This window comes from Pteronotus mesoamericanus, unplaced genomic scaffold, assembly GCF_021234165.1.
Source record: "Pteronotus mesoamericanus isolate MK-2021 breed Mesoamerican mustached bat unplaced genomic scaffold, CSHL_Meso_final contig_25, whole genome shotgun sequence".
NCBI classification, from domain to species: Eukaryota; Metazoa; Chordata; class Mammalia; order Chiroptera; family Mormoopidae; genus Pteronotus; species Pteronotus mesoamericanus.
The window spans coordinates 17,649,089-17,671,851 of record NW_026555105.1 but is presented as its reverse complement, the minus strand read 5'-3'; the positions used below and the strand labels follow the sequence as shown (position 1 = coordinate 17,671,851).

General features: G+C 37.4%; 1 protein-coding gene across 1 annotated transcript in view; it reads right to left on the bottom strand.

The window, feature by feature from the left end:
* The window catches only part of LOC129070924 (ubiquinol-cytochrome-c reductase complex assembly factor 1), a 97,151-nt gene that overhangs the window by 50,640 nt on the left and 23,748 nt on the right, over window positions 1–22,763 (bottom strand). The window contains 3 exon segments of the mRNA XM_054574150.1: window positions 10,129–10,186; window positions 16,308–16,380; window positions 22,503–22,610. Of these exon segments, the coding sequence (XP_054430125.1) occupies window positions 10,129–10,186; window positions 16,308–16,380; window positions 22,503–22,610 (239 nt within the window).

The following is a 22,763-nucleotide window of genomic DNA, read 5'->3' as shown; positions in this document are numbered from 1 at the left end:
GAATATTTACTTTAATGGAACTATGGTATTCAGGATAGACTGATTCAGAAGTATAAGCTAAAGTGTGCACTTGCCTTCTAAGAGCTATGCAACCAGCCCTGACCTGACCTGCGTGGCTGAGTTGGTTGGGTGTCGTTCCACAAACCAAAAAGCTGCAGGTTCAGTTCCTGGTCCGGGCACATGCCAGGGTTGTGGGCCAGGTCCCCAGTTGCAGCGTGTACAAAAGGGAGCCAATCAATGTTTCTCTCCCTCTCCTTCTCTCTCCTGTCCTCTCTCTCTAAAAATAAATACTATCTTTAAAAGAAAAAGATGCAACCAGGAAAGTTTGTTATGCAACCAGGAAAATTTGTTATAAACTGTACCTATTGTTGCTGCTTTAACAGTTTAGAACATATGGATTCAAGCCTCATAAATGAAAGAAGAGCAAATTCTAATTAATCCTAAAACATTGTACCTAATTAGTTCAATAAACACTCGCTTTCAAATAAATCACACATAACTAAAGTTACAAAATCAAAACAAAGAATCAGTCTTCTCTTCTCATCAACAGGGAGTATAATGAAGATTCCCAAGAGTTCGGCTGGGAAAATAAGATTCAACCCCCCAGCACTGTCCATTCACCAGCACCATATTCAGCTAACTAAAAGCTCAATTAATTTTTACCGTGAGCTTCTGAATAAAATTCTCTAGGTAGTTAAGGACAGAAAGTATTCCTATTGTGAAGAACTTTTGTGTCTTCTTTTTCAAGGAAAAAGCACAGCAGAAGGCGGGGCCAACATCTTAGATAGTCAGCTACATGGAATGTCCAGACCAAGCAGCCAAAGGTCAATTCTTAGGTCCTCTGACCTTGTGGCCTACACGTTCAGTCTACTCCTTTCTTTATTAACTGTTTTAAATAGGTAATACTTGCACATGGTAATAAAAACTAAGTCTCCCTTCCTACCCACAACCCCTGGCCACCCTGTTCCTCTCCCTAAGGCAACCATAGTTAGTAGTCTCTTAGGAATCTTTCCAAATATAATCCACGAAATTATATGAATATGTATTCTTTTTACATAAATGGTAGCCTTCTTTCCCCCCATTTTTCACAATGGTAGCATTCTACACATATTGTTCTTACACTGAGAATATACTTCATCTGCTACAAAAAATGTAGGTGAAGAAATCTCAATTTCAACTCCATGTTTCAACGACAAAACCACAATCACCCCAGTGAAAGCGTTAGTTTTTTAGATGCCAGAGATAAGAAATTTCCACTAATTTACATAGCAATTGTTAGGGTGACATCTGAACTAGGCTGAATTCAGCTTATCTGGCAATATTTCCTATTCTAAACATGACTAAGAACTAGGAAAAAAAATCCTTAATAGCAAAAATAAACAAGAGCTATAATTAACAGCTAACACAATCATGTGCCAGGCACTGTGCTGTGATTTAGAAGCATTATTTCATTTAATCCTTATAACAACGCTATTAGGCTGGTATTCTTCTTGTCCCCATCTCACAGATGAGGAAACTGAGTCTTAGAGAAATAACTTGCCCAGAGTTACAAGCCTAGTAAGTGTCAAAGGAGACCTGAACCCTGATAATCTGAGCCCAGGATCGCACAGTTTTTCTACCTTCTTTAATGACTAGAAGAAACCCTTCAGAATCCATTTACTCTATTTTTCATTTAATTCTCACAAGGGCAGTAATTTAAGTTTCAAAACTAGCATCTCATTAGAAATAGCATATCAGAAAGGAAAAGACCGGCTAACCTGAGACAAGCATAACTACAACAACAAAAAATAACTCCTGGCAGCCTAACAGGAAAGAAAGAAACTAAAAATTTATTTAAAACAGACCCCAATCACTAGTCCAGCCACTGGGGCAAACCTACTCAGTGCAACTCCAAGACGACTGCCTGCCAAAATCAGTGAAGTTATCAGGACCTCCTGAGTCATCCAGAAAATGTTAAAGTATGTTAGAAAGTGAAAAGAAAATGAGTGAAACAAGTTCAAAATGGTAAACAAAACAACAACGAAAAAGACTTGGTAATCCTGGTACCCACTGCAAAACTAAGCTAACACTTGTCAAAGGTCTGACCAAACAACAACAATGTTTGAGTCATTAAATAAACTATTCCACAGCAACTGGGAATACTAGGTTTAAATAAGAGAACAGAATAAGCTCTACTTCAATTCATATCAAGGATGCATTCCTCATAACAAATTAAATGTTGAGAGGTCAAATTACATTTTGCTACTGATTCAATTTCATAATTTCAGAGCTGTTCTGGGAGGAATAGAAAAGGAGGGAAGGAGGACTTTCATGCTAAAACATAATAAAACTTGCCTTCAAGAATGCAAAATAAACTTTAAAAACATATAATATTCTGCTTGGTTTTACTGTGAACCTAAAACTGCTCTAAAAGATATAGTCTATTTATAAAAAATCTTTTTAAAAAGAAACAACCTAGACAACAAAAATTTTTAGATGAAAACCAATTACCTAGAAGAAGTATAAAAATATAACAAAAGGCTGGTCCTGGCCAGGTGGCTCAGCTGGTTGGAGCACTGTCCCATGTACCAAAAGGTTGTGGGTTCAATTCCAGGTCAGGGCACACACCTAGGTTGCAGATTTGAACTCCAGTCAGGGCACATATGGGAAACAGCCAATTGATGTTTCTGTTCTCTCTCTCTCTTTCTCTCCCTCTCTCTCTCTTTCTTTCTCATCATGAACATACCCTCAGGTAAGGATTAATAATAATAATAATAATAATAATGGGCCGAATGTTTAAAAAAGAGAAAGACAATATAGTAATAAAAATTCTTGCATTAAATAATTCAATCATACACTTATCAAGTATTTACTAAGCACCTACTCTGAGTATATACTTAATCTTTGCACAAACTATTATTCTTTGTTTGGAGCAATTCCAGCTTCCAGTTAAACTCCTAAGTTTGATAATGTTCTTAAACCTATAATTTATTATTGAGGTTTTAAGCTTCACAGTACTATCCTTGTCTCTCAGTGATTCCAGTGGCTCATAAATAATACTGATTTCTTTTACATATAAGGAAAGCAAATAATCCAACTAGCAAAGTAAAGAAAAAAAGGAATGTTCAAGCCCTACTCTAATTGCTCCCTAATCTCTCCAAAAGGCAAGCATAGAGATGGGAAAAGGGTAGAAATACTCACTAAGAAACTCAAAATAGAAAGGGTTAAGATAGAAATTTGGCCTTATGGCAAATGATAATGATTACTATCATTATTATGTCCTCTGAGACTTGTCACTGTAAGATACTTTTGCATTCACCATGTCTTTCAATCTACCCAACCACCAAGTATAACTGTCCCATTTCACAGAGGACAAAACTAACTGATGCTCTGAGGAGGTTAAGCAACAAGGTTGTAGAGCAACGAAGAGGAGCTAGAATGAGACCTGAGTTTCCCTTTCCTTCTTTCTCCCAAGCCACGGTGTCTCCCAGCACAGAGTCAGCATTGGCTGTTTCCCCCATTCTGTGAAAGCACAGCTCCAAGAGCCTCTTCCTGCTGGATCAGACAAGGAGGAAGACAACACTGCCTGCAGAGTTCAAAGGAACAAGCCTTTCCTAGTCATGCTTTCCTCCTCTCTGCCTAAATCTGGGAGAAAAGAATTCTTGTTATTCCTGACGCTGACCTCCTGCCATGTGCTGGCAGCTCTGAGCATCCTGTCTCGCTCTGTTTGGGCCTTCTGACAATGCCAGTTATGTTTTGGCCTTGTTCCTCCCTCATGGTAGTTTATAAGCTGCTCAGAGTGGATCTGATTTTGAATTAAATGAAGACTAGTGGGCACTTGGGCAGGTCTGTCATTCTGGCTACTCTGAAGGAATCCCAAAGGGGACTTTCACGTAGCTTGTTTCCCGTACTGTGCCACCACCTGAGGCCAAGAAAGCAAAGCCTACATAGCCACACTCAAGCCTCAGCAGTGTGCTAATGAATAAGTTTATTTATTTGTGAGCTGGCACGCTGAACCTTTCCCGGGGCTTGTGTACATGGCTATCTCCACCTGGTTTCCTAAACTCCCTCCCCACGAAGCCTAACCTTTATGTGGGGAGCATGGGGGCCACAAGATCGTCTGTGGGCAAACAGACAAGTGGGGTGAGGCACTTCCTGAAGCCATCTCACCTGACAGTGAGCCTTCTCCAAGAACTACACCTGGCCTGAGGCCCGCCTGTCAACTCCACTATGAAGAACAAGCTCCTGGGTAGCAGGTACCGGTGTTCATAGGTTATGCAATGTTAGTAAACTGATGCTGATAGGCCTTTGGTTTGGGCAAAAAGCTACATGTGTGGGTGTTGGAACAGAGCGACTCTGGCTGGGGGAGGGAGAAAAAGGATGTGCACATGGCCAGGGCTCACCATATATAGCAGGTCTGAAGCTGCTGGAATCCGGCATGAGCTCGAAAGCCCTACAGCTACATCAAACTGCTGTGGTGATTTTAAAGGGCCCTCTTGCAAAGGCTGGGAGTGTCTGCCAGGGCAGTTCTCTGGCTGGACTGAGGCTGGAACCAGTCTGTTTTCCAACCCCTTCCCACCTCCACACTTTACTTCTCTTCTTTCCCAAAGGCTTCTTCCCCTAGGTTTATAAAAACATTTCAGTGTTACCCCATCTTAAAATAAAAAATAACAAAATACTCCCCCCTGCCCCATTTCTCCCTCTAATGACCATCCTCTTACCTTTCTTACTTGTAACATCTTAAAAAATTGTTAACTATTACTTCTATTACTTCTTCCCCTCTTAATAACTCCGTAAGACCCCAGGTCCTCTAGTTCTAGCCCCCAGAGGCCAATGTAACTGCTTGCCTTGGCCATCCCCAAGAAGCCTCCTTCCCCCTGTGCGCCCACAGAATCTGCATGTCTGCTGAATGCACTTACCACCCTGTACTATTTTCAGGTTTACTTGTTGCCTGGCCCAGCACACAAACAGTGAGTGCCAAGAAATACAGTTTTATATAGTTGGTGGGTCAGTGCTGTGCCTCTCGTTTACAGAAGAAGGAACCCCTGTCGCCCCCATGACCACCAAAAGGGACACTCCGTCAGGAAGTGAAGTGTTGCAGAAGAAGCAGGTCACACAGTTAGCTTTGGAATTGTGTCTTGGATCCTCTGTTACCGATAAACAGGACTGTGAAAAATCCCTTAAAATTGGCCAAATTGTCTCCCTATTTGTAAAATGGGAGTGGGGGGTAGACTAGCTTGATGGTTTTTAAATTGTGTTCTGAGTTTTCATGGAGCTTTGTTAAGGGTCCCTTACCAGTGGGCATGTTGTGAAGACCTGAAGTGAACAGATCATTCCCACTTCTTCAACCCAAGTAGCAATTCTTTTATCTACCAGTATTCATACACTGTGGCTGAACATAAACTTTCATTTAAGAAAATAAATAAAACTCTGCTGGTAAGATAAATAGATAAATAAATAAATAAATAAATAAATAAATAATCCTTGAAAACCACTAGGTTCCTCTGCTTGGAATGGTTTTTCATCCACTGTTCACCTTGCTAACTTCTATTCATCCTTCAGATATCAGTTTAAATGTCATCTCTTCAGTGAAGCCCTCCCTCACTGACCCACACCCCTGACTAATGATGTGCCCTTCTACTTCCACAGAGCCCTATCATCTCCTCTCAGAGCACCTATCCCAGTTATATTTTATGAATGATATGTTTACTGTCTCTCTTCCAAACCCTAAGCCCTGTGAGGGCAGGGAACAAATCTGCTGCATGCAATAGGTTCAATTACAGGAGACATGCTATAATTTTATGTATTTATGTTTAAGGATAATCAGGTACTTGCCCTGGCTGGTGTGGCTCAGTGGATTGCGTGCCGGCCTGCAAACTGAAAGGCTGCCAGTTTGATTCCCAGTCAGGCACATGCCTGGGGTGTGGCCCAGGTCCCCAGTTGGGGACGCGTGAGAGGCAACCAACCGATGTTTCTCTCCCTCTCTTTCTCCCTCCCTTCCCCTCTCTCTAAAGAAATAAAATCTTTTTTTAAAAAGGTAATAAAAATAATTCTTGCTCTCAACAATTTCATCATCCACAAGGAAGACTGACACATATACAATAAAATATAAAAATGTTATGTGATGAGTGCTGTAACAGAGGTATCCAAAATACTGAAGGAACACAAAAGGGGACTAGCTGCCTTCTGAGGGAAGGAAGGGCTTCAAAGGGGAGATGATATCTGAGCTGCAAAATGAATGAAAAATAGGAGTTGTCAGGTGGAGAGGAAGAAGACCTTCTAAGCAGAAGAAAATTCTGTGCAGAAGACTCGATATTTCTAATCTATAGTTTTCCTTTCTCTTGCAGAGGAAGGAGTGGTGGTGGGATTGGTATCTAGAATGGAACCAGACAAGATTAGTAAAGGAGTGGCATATCTGGTGGGATAGAAATGTCATCCTTAGAAACATACATTATCCTGAAAACAGTGAAGAATATTAAGGATTGTGTGTGTGTGTGTGTGTGTGTACTAATCCAATTTGAACTGAGAAATTTTAATTAATTATTAGTGTTAATTGGCACAAGGAGAGGGAAGCTGCAGGCCAAAGACAAGTTTTCAGGTGCTATTGCTTTAACCCAGTAAGTCATTTAATGGGTGACATCTTGAATTTTTGTTTAAAATGAATTCAAATGGAATAGAAAACATCAGAGATTATCTGACATTGTAAGGGTAAGTTTTACAAAACAATTGTATCAGATACATGTGTGTGTTCTGGATCACAATGTAAAATGCGTTTGTTAGTATGGATCATGGTTTAAAACAAAAACAAAAACCTTTGACTGGTGACTAACCAAATGAAGGGAATGAGGGAGAAGTCAAGGAGGACTCAGGTTTCTGGCGTGGGCATCTGAATAGATCCTAACACCACTGAACAAGACAGGAACAGAGGAAGAGGCCTGCCTTTATCAAGGCCTTGTGGGAATGCCAGATAGCCCAGAGAGCAGCCTCTCTCAACACTTCTCCGCAGCAACGGTCAATACTAATATTGTTCAGCAAAGACAAAGAACACACAGTTATTGCAGCTGCAAGTTCACATGAATACACAACTGATAAGGACCCTCTGGAGGGGTTCCAGTCCTAAATCCCAATACATAGAAAAACTTGGGAACTACAGAGAGCAGACAGAATAAGAGGGAGATCAACACCTTCTCCAGGGAACTAACAGGATGTGAGAAATCCTGCCCCTACTCTAAGAGTTACTCTTGGGAACCCAAGCAAGCTTTCTGGAAAGTCCACTGCCAGGGTATGCCGTTTATTAGGTGGTTTCAGGGGTTTCTGGAGGGGGGGGGGGGACTGGGAATTCTTGCTTCTTTAATGATTGCTTTCTAAACCTGACCACCTCTCCCCCTCACGCTACCGCCTACAGGAGGCATTTCAATCCCTACACGTATCTAGCAAGTCCACTGAGTCCAGTAATATTGAATTCGGCTATCCCTTGATTACCCTCCTTGGAGCTTCAGGCCAACAGAAAAGGGTTAGAAGAACACAGCTTCTCCACAGACTTGGAGTGGATCCATTACTCTTCCTAACATCCCTGTCCCTTAGAAGACAGATGTCTCCATGTCTTCTTGGAGAATCACAGCACAATAGGGTCCCAAATTACTTTTCTGGTGACCTTTCCCAATACAATTCCTCCACAAATCCGCTGAGACACTTCAGACAACTGGCTACCCTTAATTATTCCATATTCTTTCTCCACCCGCCCCATATACCCATCATTCTTTTATTGTGATAAAATATAGAAAACATAAATTTTACCATTTTAGGTGTACAATTTACTGGCATCAATTACATCCACAATGTTATGCAACCATCACCACTATCTATTTTTAAAACTTATCATCACACCAAACAATCCTTTAGCCATTAAGCAGTAACTCCCCATTCCTGTCCACTCTCAGTCCCTGATAACCTCTAATCTACTTTCTGTCTCTATGAATTTGCCAATTTTAGGTACTTCATATAAGTGGAATGATGCAATATTTGTCTTTTTGCATCTAGCTTATTTCACTTTCTGTGTGCTTGTCTATGTTCTGTGTTTTGCTCCTGATATTCTCTCAACCTAAAATGCCCCCTCTTCTCTGACAGAAATTCTCCTCGCCCTTCGTGGTCCATCTCAAATGTGACCTCTACCACACAGGCACTCTTTATCCAACACCTCCCCCCACCCACACACAACGAATACGGATTTAGTCACACCTCCCTGTGCTTTCATGTATCTGCTGGTACCTTGGGCACATCACTTTTTCCGTCGTCATCCATTACAGGCAATTGTATTTTACATCTGTTTTTCACTAGATTAAGTTTCTTGAAGGTGCCCACCACGTCAAATTTCTCTCCAATGCCCCATAATCCTTAACATACAGTAGGTTCTCAACCAGAGTTTGCTGACTCAAACTGAAAAGCTACAGACTCATTTCACTAAAGCCTGTAGATCATGAGGAGTAAGGGAGGCAGGGTGGAGGGGAGATCAAGGGTAGGTTTGAAGCAGACAGCCTCTCTCCTCCCACTTAACTGGTGGTGGTACTCCCCACTCCTCTGAGAAATTAAGCCAACCTCAGCAAGGAAGACTCGGCAGACACGTTTGGAAACGGTGGTCAACTTGAAAGAACTGCAAGTAGTTTCAAGGTTCTCTCAGCTGCTATTAGTCAGGTATTGACCTTGGGATGTGGTCACAGGGATTATGTATTTTATTTTGCCATCCACTCCCTCTAACACTCTGATACCTCTAACTATATGGGCAATAAAGAGTCTTTCATACAGCCTCTGAATATTATCTTTGAGCTCCTCTGGGAACAGCCTAGCCTCTCAACCCTCCCACCTTTCCAGTGAGTAATTCCACAGTGCCACCTCTGCAGTCCTGCCCTCTTAAAAAAGTAGTTTTTCTCTCAGTATATCCAGCTTCCCTCCCTGAAGCTTTTCCTAACCTTTACCATTCAGACAGAAGGTAATTTGCCTTCTCAGCTGTCTGACTAAAAGACATAGCACATTTCAAAGAAATAGGTGGAACTAGTCAAGGTTTTGATAGTTGTAGCTTCCTCTGCGATCCCATAAGCACTACTTACTCAAATTTACTACAGAATTTAGTCGTTCTGATTTATAACTGACCATTTTACATGTCTTATCTCCCTTACTAGACTGCGAGCTTCTTAGAACTTGCTAATTTCCAGCAAACTGCCCAGGACATAGTGTGCACTCAATAAACTACCAGCTTAGAAAAAAACAAAACAAAACATTAAATGAACTGCCACCTTAGGTCCCTTAGTCAATCTTGGTGACTGAGTTCAGAAGAAGAAATATTTCAGAGGTGATCAAAACCAAAAAGTCTTTATATAGTAGTCAGGCCTGTGATGCAAAGCTCAGCTGAAGGCAGTCTCAAACAAGGGTCCTTTTGACAGGGCAACCATTCCCCACGTTCCTTAGGTACTCACTATGGTCAAAGTAGTAAACTTAGTTCTCCAGAATTTACTTTCCCAAGACCTGGCAGTTCAATAAATACATTCCCCAGCCCCCACTTCAATGTCTCTCCTATATCCTCCTGACCTTTAATACTGTGTAACATTAGATGAAAAATTAATTTTTTTGGCTACTTATTTTGCAGCTGAAGAAAAATATACTGTTTAAGGTGTTAAATATTTTTACATGCAACAAACCTGGCATGAATCTAACCTGTATGCACATTTTAGAGGTGCAGGCGTAAATGTCAGTGCTATAATTTGTTATAGGTTTCTGATGACCAGCAATGAAAATGACCACGGATTCTCACGATTCAAACCACTTTTACGTAAATGTGAACTTTCCTAAAACAGCCAAGGGAGAGAACTTTCCATCCAAGCTCATGGAGTCTTTTAGAGATACTGATAGCATTGTTCACTGGGTTAGGTGTTCCTTGAGAAAATCCTACAAATATTAGCTTCTTTCTGGGACTATGCTTTGACCTTTAATAAAAATGTGCTTCAAGACACCAGTTATTCAAATGAAAGGAACAGTTTTTAATACCTGAACAACTTCCACTTCATATAATGAGCCCTGCTGAAGGCTATACGTTTCAAGCTAGCAATGTTTAAAAAAAAAAAAAAATTGGTGACTTCATTTCAGTTGCTCACTTACCAGACATGAAGAAGAGTTATAAGAAACCATGAATTGAATGTATCAGGCATCTGACACCCTAGAAAATAACAATAAAGTATAAATATGCACGGGTTTAGAGGAGAAATATTGACTATCTTTTAATTGTTGGCAGGAATTTGTTCAGCTAAAATATATGGCAGTTACAGTGCCTTCTGATTATACTGTCAGAGTGGGCCAGGGAAACCACAGGGGCAAGACCCCAAGTTGAAAGAATACTAACTGCAGTCAGACAACCAGCTTTTTAGTCCCAGCCCTGTTATCACCTTGCTGTGAAGCCTTGGACAAATCAATTCTCTTCCCTGCGCCTCAGTTTTTTCACTTTATGTAAGGTAGTCAAGATGATCTCTGTGGTTCCTTCCAACTTCCATGTAATTCTGTTCTTTTCCCTTCCTGCTCTCAAATTCTTCTGGAAAATGAAGCAGACAGCACCTTGCCCACCCCACTTAAGGACAGGCTTTTTTCACTTGTACCCCACTGAGAAGTCTAAGTTCTTCTAGTCCCCTTTTCCTGTCTTCTTTCTTTAAGATGACCCAGTGTGTTAATGAATGATTCACCCAAAATAAATAACCAGAAGAAAGAAGCGGGGCTCTAGGGAGCTGTAGCTGAGTAAGAAAGCAGACCATTTCTCACAAAAGGCTGTTTGTCACCTCCGGGAATGACAAAGCGGGGCAGGACTTCTCCTTGGTTTAAGATACCAAAAATCGGTCAGTGCTCAGGCATCCAAGCATCTCAATCACTAAGAAATGCCTCTGGCTGAATGAGGGGTCCCCTACTACATATATTCTCCTTGTTACATGACAGGCAAAAAAGCTGAAGCCAGAGGATAAAGAAAAAAGTGAATCAGTGGGTAGAATCTGTCCTTTAGGGCAATGACTCAAGAAATAAGTAGTATCTTTTGCCTTTCACAAAACAACAAAGTACACAACATACTAAATGATAACAAGTAGGGACCATTAGGAGAGAAAACACAGAGCAGGACCCCTGTGAGATATGTTAGCACACCAGTAATAATAAAGAGCTATAATTCATTGTGGGCTTACTTTGTGCCAAACATTATAATAGGCACTTTACACGCATTGGCTTGATGAGTCCTCCCAACAATCCTATGAAGTGGGTATTGATATTATCCCCACTTGACAGGTGAGAAAACTGACTCTTAGAGGGATCTGCCCAGAGTGTCACAGCTATGAAATGAGACATGTGGGATCAAATTCAGAACTGCTTGGTTCCAGGCACTGTGGTCTTAATTGTCAACTGCCTCTCTAATATCAGAAACTAACATTCACTAAAGGCCCATACTACATGCTAGGTCCACTGCTGATCATGTCAATACATCATCTCACTTAATCCTTACTTTAACCCTGAAGGGAGGCATTAACATTCTCATTCTAGAGATGAGGAAACAGGCTCAAAAAAGTCTAAGTAACTTGTGGGCAGCCACAATATTAACAAGCTAGTAGCTGGGCTGGGGTTTAAGTCTAGTCACGGTGACACCAAAATATTCTGGTGAGCTTACTGGGAGGTGCCCAGCAGCTGTCAAGTGGACTTCCTCTTGGAGCCCAGCAGGAGGGAGGTGAAGGCTGGCCATACAGCTATTAAGACACATGCCATCTGAGAGTGGGCCAACCACCCTCCACCTAGAACAAGAATAGCCATGAGAAACTCTCAAGCCCGGATCTGAAGTTGGGTCTTTTTTGGATGCTAGAACAAAACATTAAAAAGAAAAGTTTTCTTGGAAGTCTGTCTTTCAATCTGGAAAATGAAATTTGGCTGCTTCTAAAGGACAATCTGTTCAATTGCTACCTCTACATCAAAGCTTCTCAGCAGCCTCCAGGAGCCTTTCCAACTTTCTCAGAGAGGGAATCAGTTCTTGGGCTGGAAAGCACAGACAGACAGACAGGCCAGGAACTGGACCTGGGTCACAATTTTCCCTTCTGGGGATCGGCTCAGGACTGAGGATGGGAAAAGAGTTGGCATATGATTGACTCCTTGTACTCACTGGGGTCAAAACAGAAACCCACAAGGTAAAGCGCTGAAAAACAAGACCACTCAATGCTTGTGAGCAACACAAAAACACAGCAGATTCTTTAGCTCAGTGAAATGAGTTTGAACACTTCAAAGTTAAAACCTGCTGTAGAGTCTTTTGCCATAATTATACTCTTGCTCCAATAAACACTCGGTGCATTATTTTCCGAGATGAGGTACTTTCTTCCTCGACACTGAGTTAGATAAAATTCATCGCTGTTACAGGGCAGCAGTACTAACATAGTTGTCTGTTTCAATGCAGGCTCTGGAGTCAAACTGCCTGATTCAAAACCACGACTACCTCTCACTTGCTACGTGACTCTGAATAAAGTTACTTAGCCTCTCAGTACCTCAGTTTCCTTCTCTGAAAAAATGGGGAGAATAATGGGAGGCTAGTTTATAAAATTTTTGTGAGGATTAAATAAGGCCTGTAAAATGCTTGGTAAAATGGTTAATACTTAATAGGTACTCAATAAATATTCACTATTGTTATTCAGTGAGTTATTTAAACACAAGGGGTTAAATTATCTTAGGGAAAAACTCACTAATTATTTAACACTGTGTCAATAAAATGATGAACTCCAGTCATTGATTCATTCATTAAGGAGCCTCCTCTCAAGGAGTTATTTGTTAAGGTCTAGGCCACAAAACAGTCTGTAGACAGCAGTATGGAATTAAACACAAACTTTACTGTTTGGCCACCTCTGATCCAAAGTGCTCTTCAAAACAGAACTGATCTCTGAAAGACCAGTTAGCAAAGTTCACAGAGGATGCACTCATTTATGTACAACAGTGGGCTGCTAAGGTATCTCACCAGTCAGAATCTACCATATCTAGCTCTCTGGATCAAGATCTTTGAAAACTTTGGCTCTGAGATGACAGTCTACTTTGGCATTTTATGGGGGCCTATCCAAGAGGCTGATACACAAGTACACTGTGGGTAAATAATTCATTCTTATATATTCGTCATAAAATAGCACTGGCCTCACTTTTGTTGGAGTGGGGATGAGACTGATAAGCTACCTGAAGTTCTCTGTCCTTTTAAAAAATTACTGAACTCTCAGGACTCTAAAGGTCAAGCCCTAAAATACCAAAACCCAAGGGACCAATGGCCACTTGAAAGGTATAATTTAAGTATATATATTCTCCTCTTTTACCCCAAAACTGTCTGGCCTACTATTTAGAATCTAAGATGAAAAAAAAAGTCAATCTCATTATTTTATAGATACTCTTTATCTGCCTTCAAATGGTACTTTTCAGATTGGCTCCCCTTTTTTATTCACTAGCCAGAGTTTGGAACCTCTCTGGTTTGATTTTAAACATTTTATTTTATTTTTTATTTTAGATAGAGGGGAAGGGAGGGAGCAAGAGAGGGCGAGAAACATCGACATGAGAAAGAAATACCAATTGGTTGCCTTCTGTATGTGTCCTCGGGGATTGAACCTACAACCCAGGCATGTGCCCCAACCAGAAATCGAACCAGTATACTTCTGGTTTCCGGAATGATGTGCAACCAAGTGAGTCACACCAGCCAGAGCTTGGTTTGATTTTAAAATTTAATCTACCCACAAATGACAAAGATGGACCACAATGACCATAATACAAATGAACACTCTATGGCTCTAAAAAGCAATTATCAAATTGAGTCTCAGAAAACCTGGGTCTTAGAAAGCTAGGACAAAGCTCATTGAGATGTACACTTTTTAATATATATATAAACATCAGTTTACTATACTAACAGAACATCTCATAGGCAGTTGTCATTTAAGTATAATAAAATACAAAAATATTAAGATGAATTACAATTTCTAATTTGAAGCTACATTTTCTCACAAATAATATGTTAGAGTGGGAAAATTCCTGGATTTTAAACCAGATGACATAGGGCCAAAGCTGGCCTAACCAAATTTGGACAAGTCACTTAGCCTCTTTAAGTTTCAACTGTTTCTGGGAACAAAACAAAAATGAAAATAAGAATAAAAGCCCTTCCTATCCCACAAGGTTTATTTAACTTCTAATGAAAAAATATAAAAGTATACCATGTAATTGTGAGTTATTAGTATATATGGTAATAATTTTTATAAACTTTTATTTTTATAAGTAGCTTACAACCGATTATAAATCAAAACTTAAATGTCTCATAATTTGCTGTATTAACTCAAGAATCTTCAGTAATGAGGCCTGGCTAAGACAAAGATAACTAGTGAACATCATTTCAAAATAATTATAATAAATTTCTGAGTTATTTATTGAATCAATTAGTAAATAGATGTCTTGAGGATGAGGTTTTAATATCTTATGAAAAATACTTAAGCGCATGGATTCAAGAAACAACTTTTAAAAATCCAGCTTGTGATAGTAATAGTTTCTTCATCAGATAAAGAATCTTTTCCTTTCCAATTAATCTTTCCTAAAATAAGAAACTGTTTGAGATTTAAAGAAAAAAAAAGTTTTCTTTCTTTACTATGAGTGAATAAGAAATGGAAGATGCATACTAAATTAGAATGACAACTTAGTATGATATGTTTAATTTCTAATATTGTATCAATCTGCTGAAATAGTAAAAATAAAATTTGCATTTGGTTTTTTAAAACTAAAATAGTTATTATTAATAACTATTTTTATTTTTAATACAATTAATAATTAATATTTAATGCAATTAAATATAAATATATTAATTAATATATTGAATAATTAAATTTATATTAATATATTAAATCGAAACTGCATCTAGCTTTCTTTATTTTTGTTAACCTATATATATTTATATATTGTATATCAATATTTTCTGCCTGTGAAAAATACCAACTATATATAATTAGGTGTTTGTTGCTTTGAGGATAATGGCTGTTAGCACAGACATTCCTAGCACACACTTCCTTCCCAAATTTGTGGAACTGGAAATGGCTTAAACCTGCCCAATAACTTTACAAGTGTCTGCTTTAATTAAATTTGTTTATAATTACAACAGTTTATAACATCAAAAAGAATACTCTATTCAATCAATGGCTAGCAATGGTCCAAGCCAGCAAAACCCTTTTAGAAAGTAATTTATCAATGGGATAAATTTTAGAGAGAGGGGAAGGGAGGGAGCAAGAGAGGGCAAGAAACATCGACATGAGAAAGAAACTTACTATAAAAATAAGTTTCAATTTATAATCTATTGTAAACTACTTCTAAAAATAAAATTATATGTGCCTTTTGATCCAACAGTCCTTCAACAGAAAAAAGAAAAATCATGAGGCACCTTCCAGGATTAACTAAAACAATTAAAAACTAGAAATAGTCCTGGCCAGGTAGCTCAGCTGGTTAGCACTGTCATGATGCTCCAAGGTTGCAGGGCTAACCCTTGGTCAGGGCACACACAGGAATCAACGAATGAATGCATAAACAAACAAAACAATAAATTGATGTTTCCCTCTCTTTCTCTCTCTCTTTCAAATCAATCAATTAAAAAAAATTTGTTTTAAACTCGAAATAAAAGAGGACCAACTGGCAAAAAGTTCACTTCAACATGCTATAAAACATCTAGAATGTAAGAGGTCTGTTCACATAAGTACATGTTATTATATAAAAAAAAGATGCTTGTGTGGACAAGGGGGCTATTAATGTCAAAGTACTAGATCAGCGATTTTCAACCAGTGTGCTGCAAGAGACACGCTGTTGTGTTGCAAGAATTTTTAAAACATTCAGTACCTGATTATTTAGCCAGGGCACTGACGTTTTTCTTTAGATTGTCAAATTAAAGAAAACGACAATAGACAACACAGCCATCTGATGTGAGTGAATCAAAATTATACCTATTTTTTGATCACTTCAGCAAAAAATGTATTTTTTGGTGTGTGTGCTATAGAATTTCAGTAATTTAGTAATTAGTTTATGAAATGAAAAAGGTTGAAAATCACTGTACTAGACAGATTTTTTTTCCAAACTTGTTAAAATATTTTATTTACAGGGCTCTTCTGGTCTTTGTTTATTCTATTAAAAGAAAATTAGCAGCTTTTATTATACACATTGTGAAGGAAAAATGATTTCACTAGTGACTTTAAAAAATATATCCTATTAAGACACAACCATAAAAATAAAAAGTAAATTCATTTTCCTTTCCAGAACTACCAAAAACAGTAACTTACTTAGAAAGAATTCCTCGAAGTCAGTTTTCTTCACACAGCTAGTATACATGCGTAGTGCCGCAATCTTAATCTTCTAGACAAAGAAAACAAAACCAAACTCAAGACACGGCCAAGTAGATGTTCTATTGCCATCAGACATAGGTCAGAGAACCTTATATTTCTTCAACTAGAAGGAAGAGTCCAAACCTGTCTCTAGGCAATTTAGTAGGTAAACAAACACAAGATATTTTTTTTTACTTTTAAAGCTAGTAATTCATACAGACTTCACACAAGTTTCACATTTTGGGACTTCAGCATGAAAGTGTCAAAAAGGTTTTTCCAATATTTAAGCAAAATCTCTCCTTTAATTCAAGCCCATTTCACTACATGCAAGTCTCTAACCACTGTTTCTCATCAACCACATTAGTTCTTTTTAATCTGAAACCCTTTATTATTAAAAAAAATTGCCCATTCTTCTGACCACAACCAACCAACCAAACAAGCAAACAAAAACCTTAATCCTTCAACCTTTACTCAGAGGCACAACTATCTACTCCGTGAGTCTTCTTTCTCTCTTGGAGGAAAGGTCATTTTTTTCAATATTTCCCTAGTTTTATAGTTACCTGATTAACAGAAGACTGTGTTTATAAATAAGAGCTTCTAATTTAAAAGGTTGAAATGAATTTGTAATGAATGTAAAATACAGTAGGACTGACCTTTACTATTTCCCAAAGCACTATGAATTTTCTTAGAATTTTGATCTGAGCGGTAGTTTTAACTTATTCGCTGAGCTGTAAACTTAAGATTTGTATTTTTTATCATGTACATTATGCCTTAATGAAAATATAGCTAAAAATAAAAAAATAAGTTGAACTGTAGATCTGAAGACCAACTCAGTACTAACTAAATAGGTATTTCTAAGGACTTTCAAAATATTTCCTTAAGGATACAATTAAATAAACTAGCACATCAACAAAAGACTTGTAGAAGTTTATTTATTCTTAAAACACCAGAGAAAATTATAAACTCAAATATGTACAAACTGAAAAAATATATACACAGACTGAGAATGGCATAGCAACTAAAGAAAAATCATTCTAGAATTTTAGTAGAGGTACATTACTAAGGTTCAAAGTCACCAAGGATATATTATATCCAATACTATATAATCTTCATATTTCTCTATACTCTCTAGAGTCAAAACAACAGACTTTCATGAGCAGAAATAACCATAATAAATTAAAGAAGGATTATGTCTCCGATTAAAATTAAGATTTTTTTATTTGCCAATTTGAAGCAAATATGATGATTTGAGGCTATCATGATTTCAAGGCTTTTAGTATAAAGCTCATATAGGGAAAAACAGAACAGGACATGTTAACACAAGGAAATCAGATATACCTATATAAGGAGTGAATCAGCATTGGAAGTCCATAATTAAACAAAACTCATGGTATGACACTAGAAAAAGAGCAAATTAAAACTAAAAGCAAGCAGAAAGGAAGATGTAATAAAGAATAAGAGCAGAAATCAATAAAATTGAAAACAGAAAAATAATATAGAAAATCGAAGAAACCAAAGCTGGTTCTTAAAATACCAGTAAAATTGAGAAAACTTTAATCAGACTGAAAAAGATAAATACAAACAAGAAACAGAGAAGATACAAATTATCAACATCAGGAATCAAAGGGAACATCACAAATCCTAAAGACTTATTAATTGTATAATAAGAGGATATTAGGAAAAACTTTATTTCAATACATTTGATCACATAGATGAAATTGACAAATTCCTTGAAAGATGCAAATTAACTACCAAAGCTCACTAGAATAAAAATAATAATAATAATAACATGAATAGTCCTATGTCTATTAAAGAAATTAGATTTGTAATAAACATCTTCTCCTAAAGAAAACTCGAGACTCAGTGGTATCACTACAGGATTCTACCAAACCACCAAAGAAATTATACCAAATCTACACAAACTCTTCCAGAAAACAAGAGGAAAGAATACTTCCCAGATCATTCTATGAGGCCAATATTATTTACTCTGATATCAAAACCAAAACTATAGAATCAGAACCTTCATGAATAATAGAAACAAAAATTCTTAACAAAATATCAACAAATACAGGGTCCAGCACAAATAACGCCCCACTTTTATTACAAAATCATAAGCATGTAATTCTGTAACAATATCACACTCAAGCACATCAAATGAATTTTAGGTGAAATGTTCAAATTAAAACTATAAGTTATTACACCTATATTATTACCCTACAAACCACAATAAAGTGGGCATTATTTCTGTATAATCAATATTTAAAAAGAACAATATATCACGATCAAGTGGGATTTATCCATTTATCCCAGAATGCAAAGTTGATTCAACGTTTGAAAATGAATCAGTGTAATTCACCATATCAGTAGGCTAAAAAAACAAACCTGTTTAATTATATTAACACTTTCAGGTTCTTGGAAGTATCTGACAAAGAACATATTTTGGAAAGCAATAGTCCGTACCATCACCAAATTAATGGTATCATTATCCTAATACTTTGGCCTTTACAGGCCTATTCCTATGCTTGAGACAGGGAGTTCAGGACACCTGTTAGTTAGCTATTTGCTTCATTCAGTGAATAATTTATTATGTATCTAACTCAATGCCTGGCATTAATTTGGATGCTGGGAATAGAGCAGGAAACAAAGCTTTAAAACCGCCATACAAAACAAAGTCAAAAACCCCCGTTTTTGCCCTGGCTGGTATGGCTCAGGTGGTTGGAGCAGCATCCAGTATAACAAAAAGCTGGAGGTTCGATTCCTGGTCAGGGCACATACGTAGGTTGCAGGTTCAATCCCCAGTCGGGGTGTGTGTATGGGAGGCATCCAATAAATGTTTCTCTCTCCCACTGATGTTTTCTTTTTTCTCTCTAAAATCAATAAGCATATTTAAAAAAAACAACAAACTCCTGCTTTCATGGGGCTTATGGTCCATTCACCTATAGACACATTTACAATTTCAAGTAAAATACCCAATGCCTATTTCTTGATTTTTTTTTTTTAACTCTGCAGTTCCCTTCAGATTCTTATATATAGAGACCTCTAGGTTCATAATTAATCACTCTGCCTAAGGAAAGGCAGACTTGTGTCCAAGGCCCAAATCTTTCCCTGAGAAGGAGGTTTCCCCAACACATTCATGAAGAAAGCATTCATTACAAATAATGAAGACTTCACCAGATTGGCCAGGTATTTATACAGTGCTCATACTGTGGCAATCAGGAGTATTTTATAGTTCCTCACTTTTCCTACCGTGAAGCCAAGCTTTTATACTTGGGTGAGCCATTTTCCTGGACAAATCTCTAAAGGAAGTACCTAATACCATCACACAGGGACTGGAAACATCAACTTAGGGAAAGAACCTCTACAAGATTCACATATTAATATAAGTTAAGGAGGTAGGTGAACTAAATTTCTACCCAGTCAATATGTACAAACTATTCTGATCCTCAGATTACACTGTATTTATTTCATTCCAACTTTAGAAGACTTCATCAGTCTCCCTGACTAAAACAGAAACACTTTAGAAAGCTTTAGGAAATGAAAATCAGCTCTCCCACTAACATGCATTTTTGTCCCATCCTACAAGATGAAAAACAAATCTAGCAAAAGGCTTACACTAAAGAAAGGGACTTTGAAGTCACTTGAACCTTCTATTCTGTACTGGAATTCTTTCTATAGCATTACTAATCCACAGTCAACCATCTGAGCCCCTGTTCAGGTAAGTCCAATGACCTTGTGAGGCTACCTATCCCACCGGAGGACAACTCTTGTTAGGTTTTTGTTTATTGAACTTAAATCTGCTTCATGAAACATTCATTAAACATCATCTGCCCACTGGAATACATCAGATTAAGTGTCTTCATTTTCTTTATATTTGCCCCTCAAATACCTGAGATGAACTATCTTTATTTCCTCCCACCATTCTTCATTCAACACGGTTTCTAAAGCCTTCACAAGGCTCAATGACTATTTCTGAACGCATTCCAGTTTGTCAGTTGTCCTTCAGAACTGAAATAATTTTTTGGCTAAATACTCATCTGGAAACTGCCTATTCTATGACACGTGGCTGAATCTCATAAATGTTGTCCTTGTCTTACTTGATATTGCTACATAAAGATAATAAAAAGAATGGTTATTTCAGGATAGTCAAATAGGTAAGGAAAAGCTACATTTAAATTCCTAAATATGAATCTAGATGAAAAATGGAACTCCACATAAAAAGGTTACAGAAAAAGATGGAGGAAAAAAGACTGATATTGCTGATGTGGACAGACAAGCAGACATTTTATTCCCTAATCAAAGGCATGTAAAAACCTGAAACTCAGAGAATCTTACCAGTGTATTCCAAAACAAAATCTAGCCGTAGATTTCAGAGTAAGCATTTGCTGAAAAGGGCTCATAATCTTTCAAAATGGGAAGCTGTGCCTGCATTTTCCCACCTAAATTATACTAGAATGTCATACTTTCATGTTATTGCAAATTAAAAAATTATTATAGCAGGTGGACACTACCACACCACAAAAGATTTTTAAAATGCAAATATTAGAAACTTAGCTGAGGTCACAAGGGAATCAAGAAAAATCAGAGGCAAACTTAAGCTAAAGTGGTAAAGAAACTTTCTGGTGGTTTAATAATCCGCCAACTTTCCCTCTGCAATTATTAAAAAACACACTAGACAAAGAATATAATAGTAACCAAGTGAAACTCAATCATCAAGAAATGAATAAAAGAGCAATTCTTTTCTTTCTGTTCTCATTTCCCTTTTAACTAATTTCTGATTTTCAAATAAAATGCATTTTAAGTTTTCAGTCCAAATGCAAAAATCACAACCATTTCTTTTAATAGGGAAAAGATTTTCAAATAAAATGCATTTTAAGTTTTCAGTCCAAATGCAAAAATCACAACCATTTCTTTTAATAGGGAAAAGATTCTGGTTAATAATATTATCTAATATACCAATGATTATGAATTATCAAAAAATTAAGATGTAGAAAAGATAGCTTCCATGAACATAACTAATATTTCTTTGATGATTAAGGAGGCACTTCATAAATTTAGGGTCTCAAGAATATCATTATCACCTCATATGTATGTTATACTTTTCTATGTGTTTCTATACTTTTCAAAAGCCCCTTACAAACAAAATGCCTGTGAAATCACTGTTCACTTTTCAGAATTTATGTATAAGGAAGATTATAGAGAGAAGCCTGTATTTGGTATAGTGGGTAGAAAGACAAGCAGACATTATAAGAGGAAACTAAAAGTAGAAGTCTAAAAAATTTGAAATTCTAATTTGAATCCAACTTGTTAAAATGGTGTAAATGGCATTATTTGGTAATTTGGGCAAAACTATGATGTTATCTAGAAAATAGATAACATCTGTTGACTTGCTTTGATTAATATATAACTTATGACTGATTAGGCTTATCCAACACTCTAGCAATTTGAAAAGGTCCTTCTGTCATAATGGTAGAGAGAAACTGGTAGTACTGAAGATGACTGGAATGAAAAAACTAAATGGTCAAAGTTTAATTACTCTAATTGGTTAGAAGCATTGTTTAAAAAACAGGGGCGGTACACACCTAATGCAGAGAGGACATTCATTAATTTATAGCAACTACTATATGTCAGATAACATGTTAGGCCAAGAGTTGACTAGGAATGATACAGCTAGCAAATACGCCTCCATAGTAAGAATTATAATAAATCAAAGGGGTAGTTAATTTAAAATATGCTTATTAGTAAAATTTTAAAGAAAGTCACTACAATGACCTAGTGAAAATCACTTATGAATATGGACAAAGTAACATTTCCTTAAGAACACTGTCCATCAGAACATCTGGCCCATCTAATTCCTTAGAAGCCGTCCACGTGGCACGCCACGTAGCGAGAACCTGGAAAGCCCAGTCTTACTGGCTTGCCTGCTACTGAGACACTTCTAAGGAATCAAGTTGAGGGAACAGAGGGAATATTTCAGTCCCTCATGTTGTGCAGATCTGACTCAGAAAGCGGGTAGGGGACTGCAACACATTCTGAAGCTTTCAAAATAATGTATGAATTTCACAAAAGTAAAGTAGAAGCTTTAAAAAATCTTCTATAAGGAGCACAAGGCACAAAGTCCAAAAAGAAAAATGAGAAGAACTTAAAAGCTTTTACCCATTTACTATATTTCAAAGGTCCAGTGAATCCCATGGCTTCTATGATCTTCGTGAAGGCACCAACTTTTTCCTCAACAGGCTGTGGGAAATCCTTGGTAGTAGAAAGCTATTTAACCAAAAAGGGAACCAAAATTAGTGGCAAAAAAATGTTTTTTAAAAGGATGCTTTTGTTTCTTTAGGTGTAAGAGCATTTTTATGGGTTAGATTTTTTTTTCACCTAGAATTTTTAATTGTCACTTTTCTGGTCATCTTATCACTC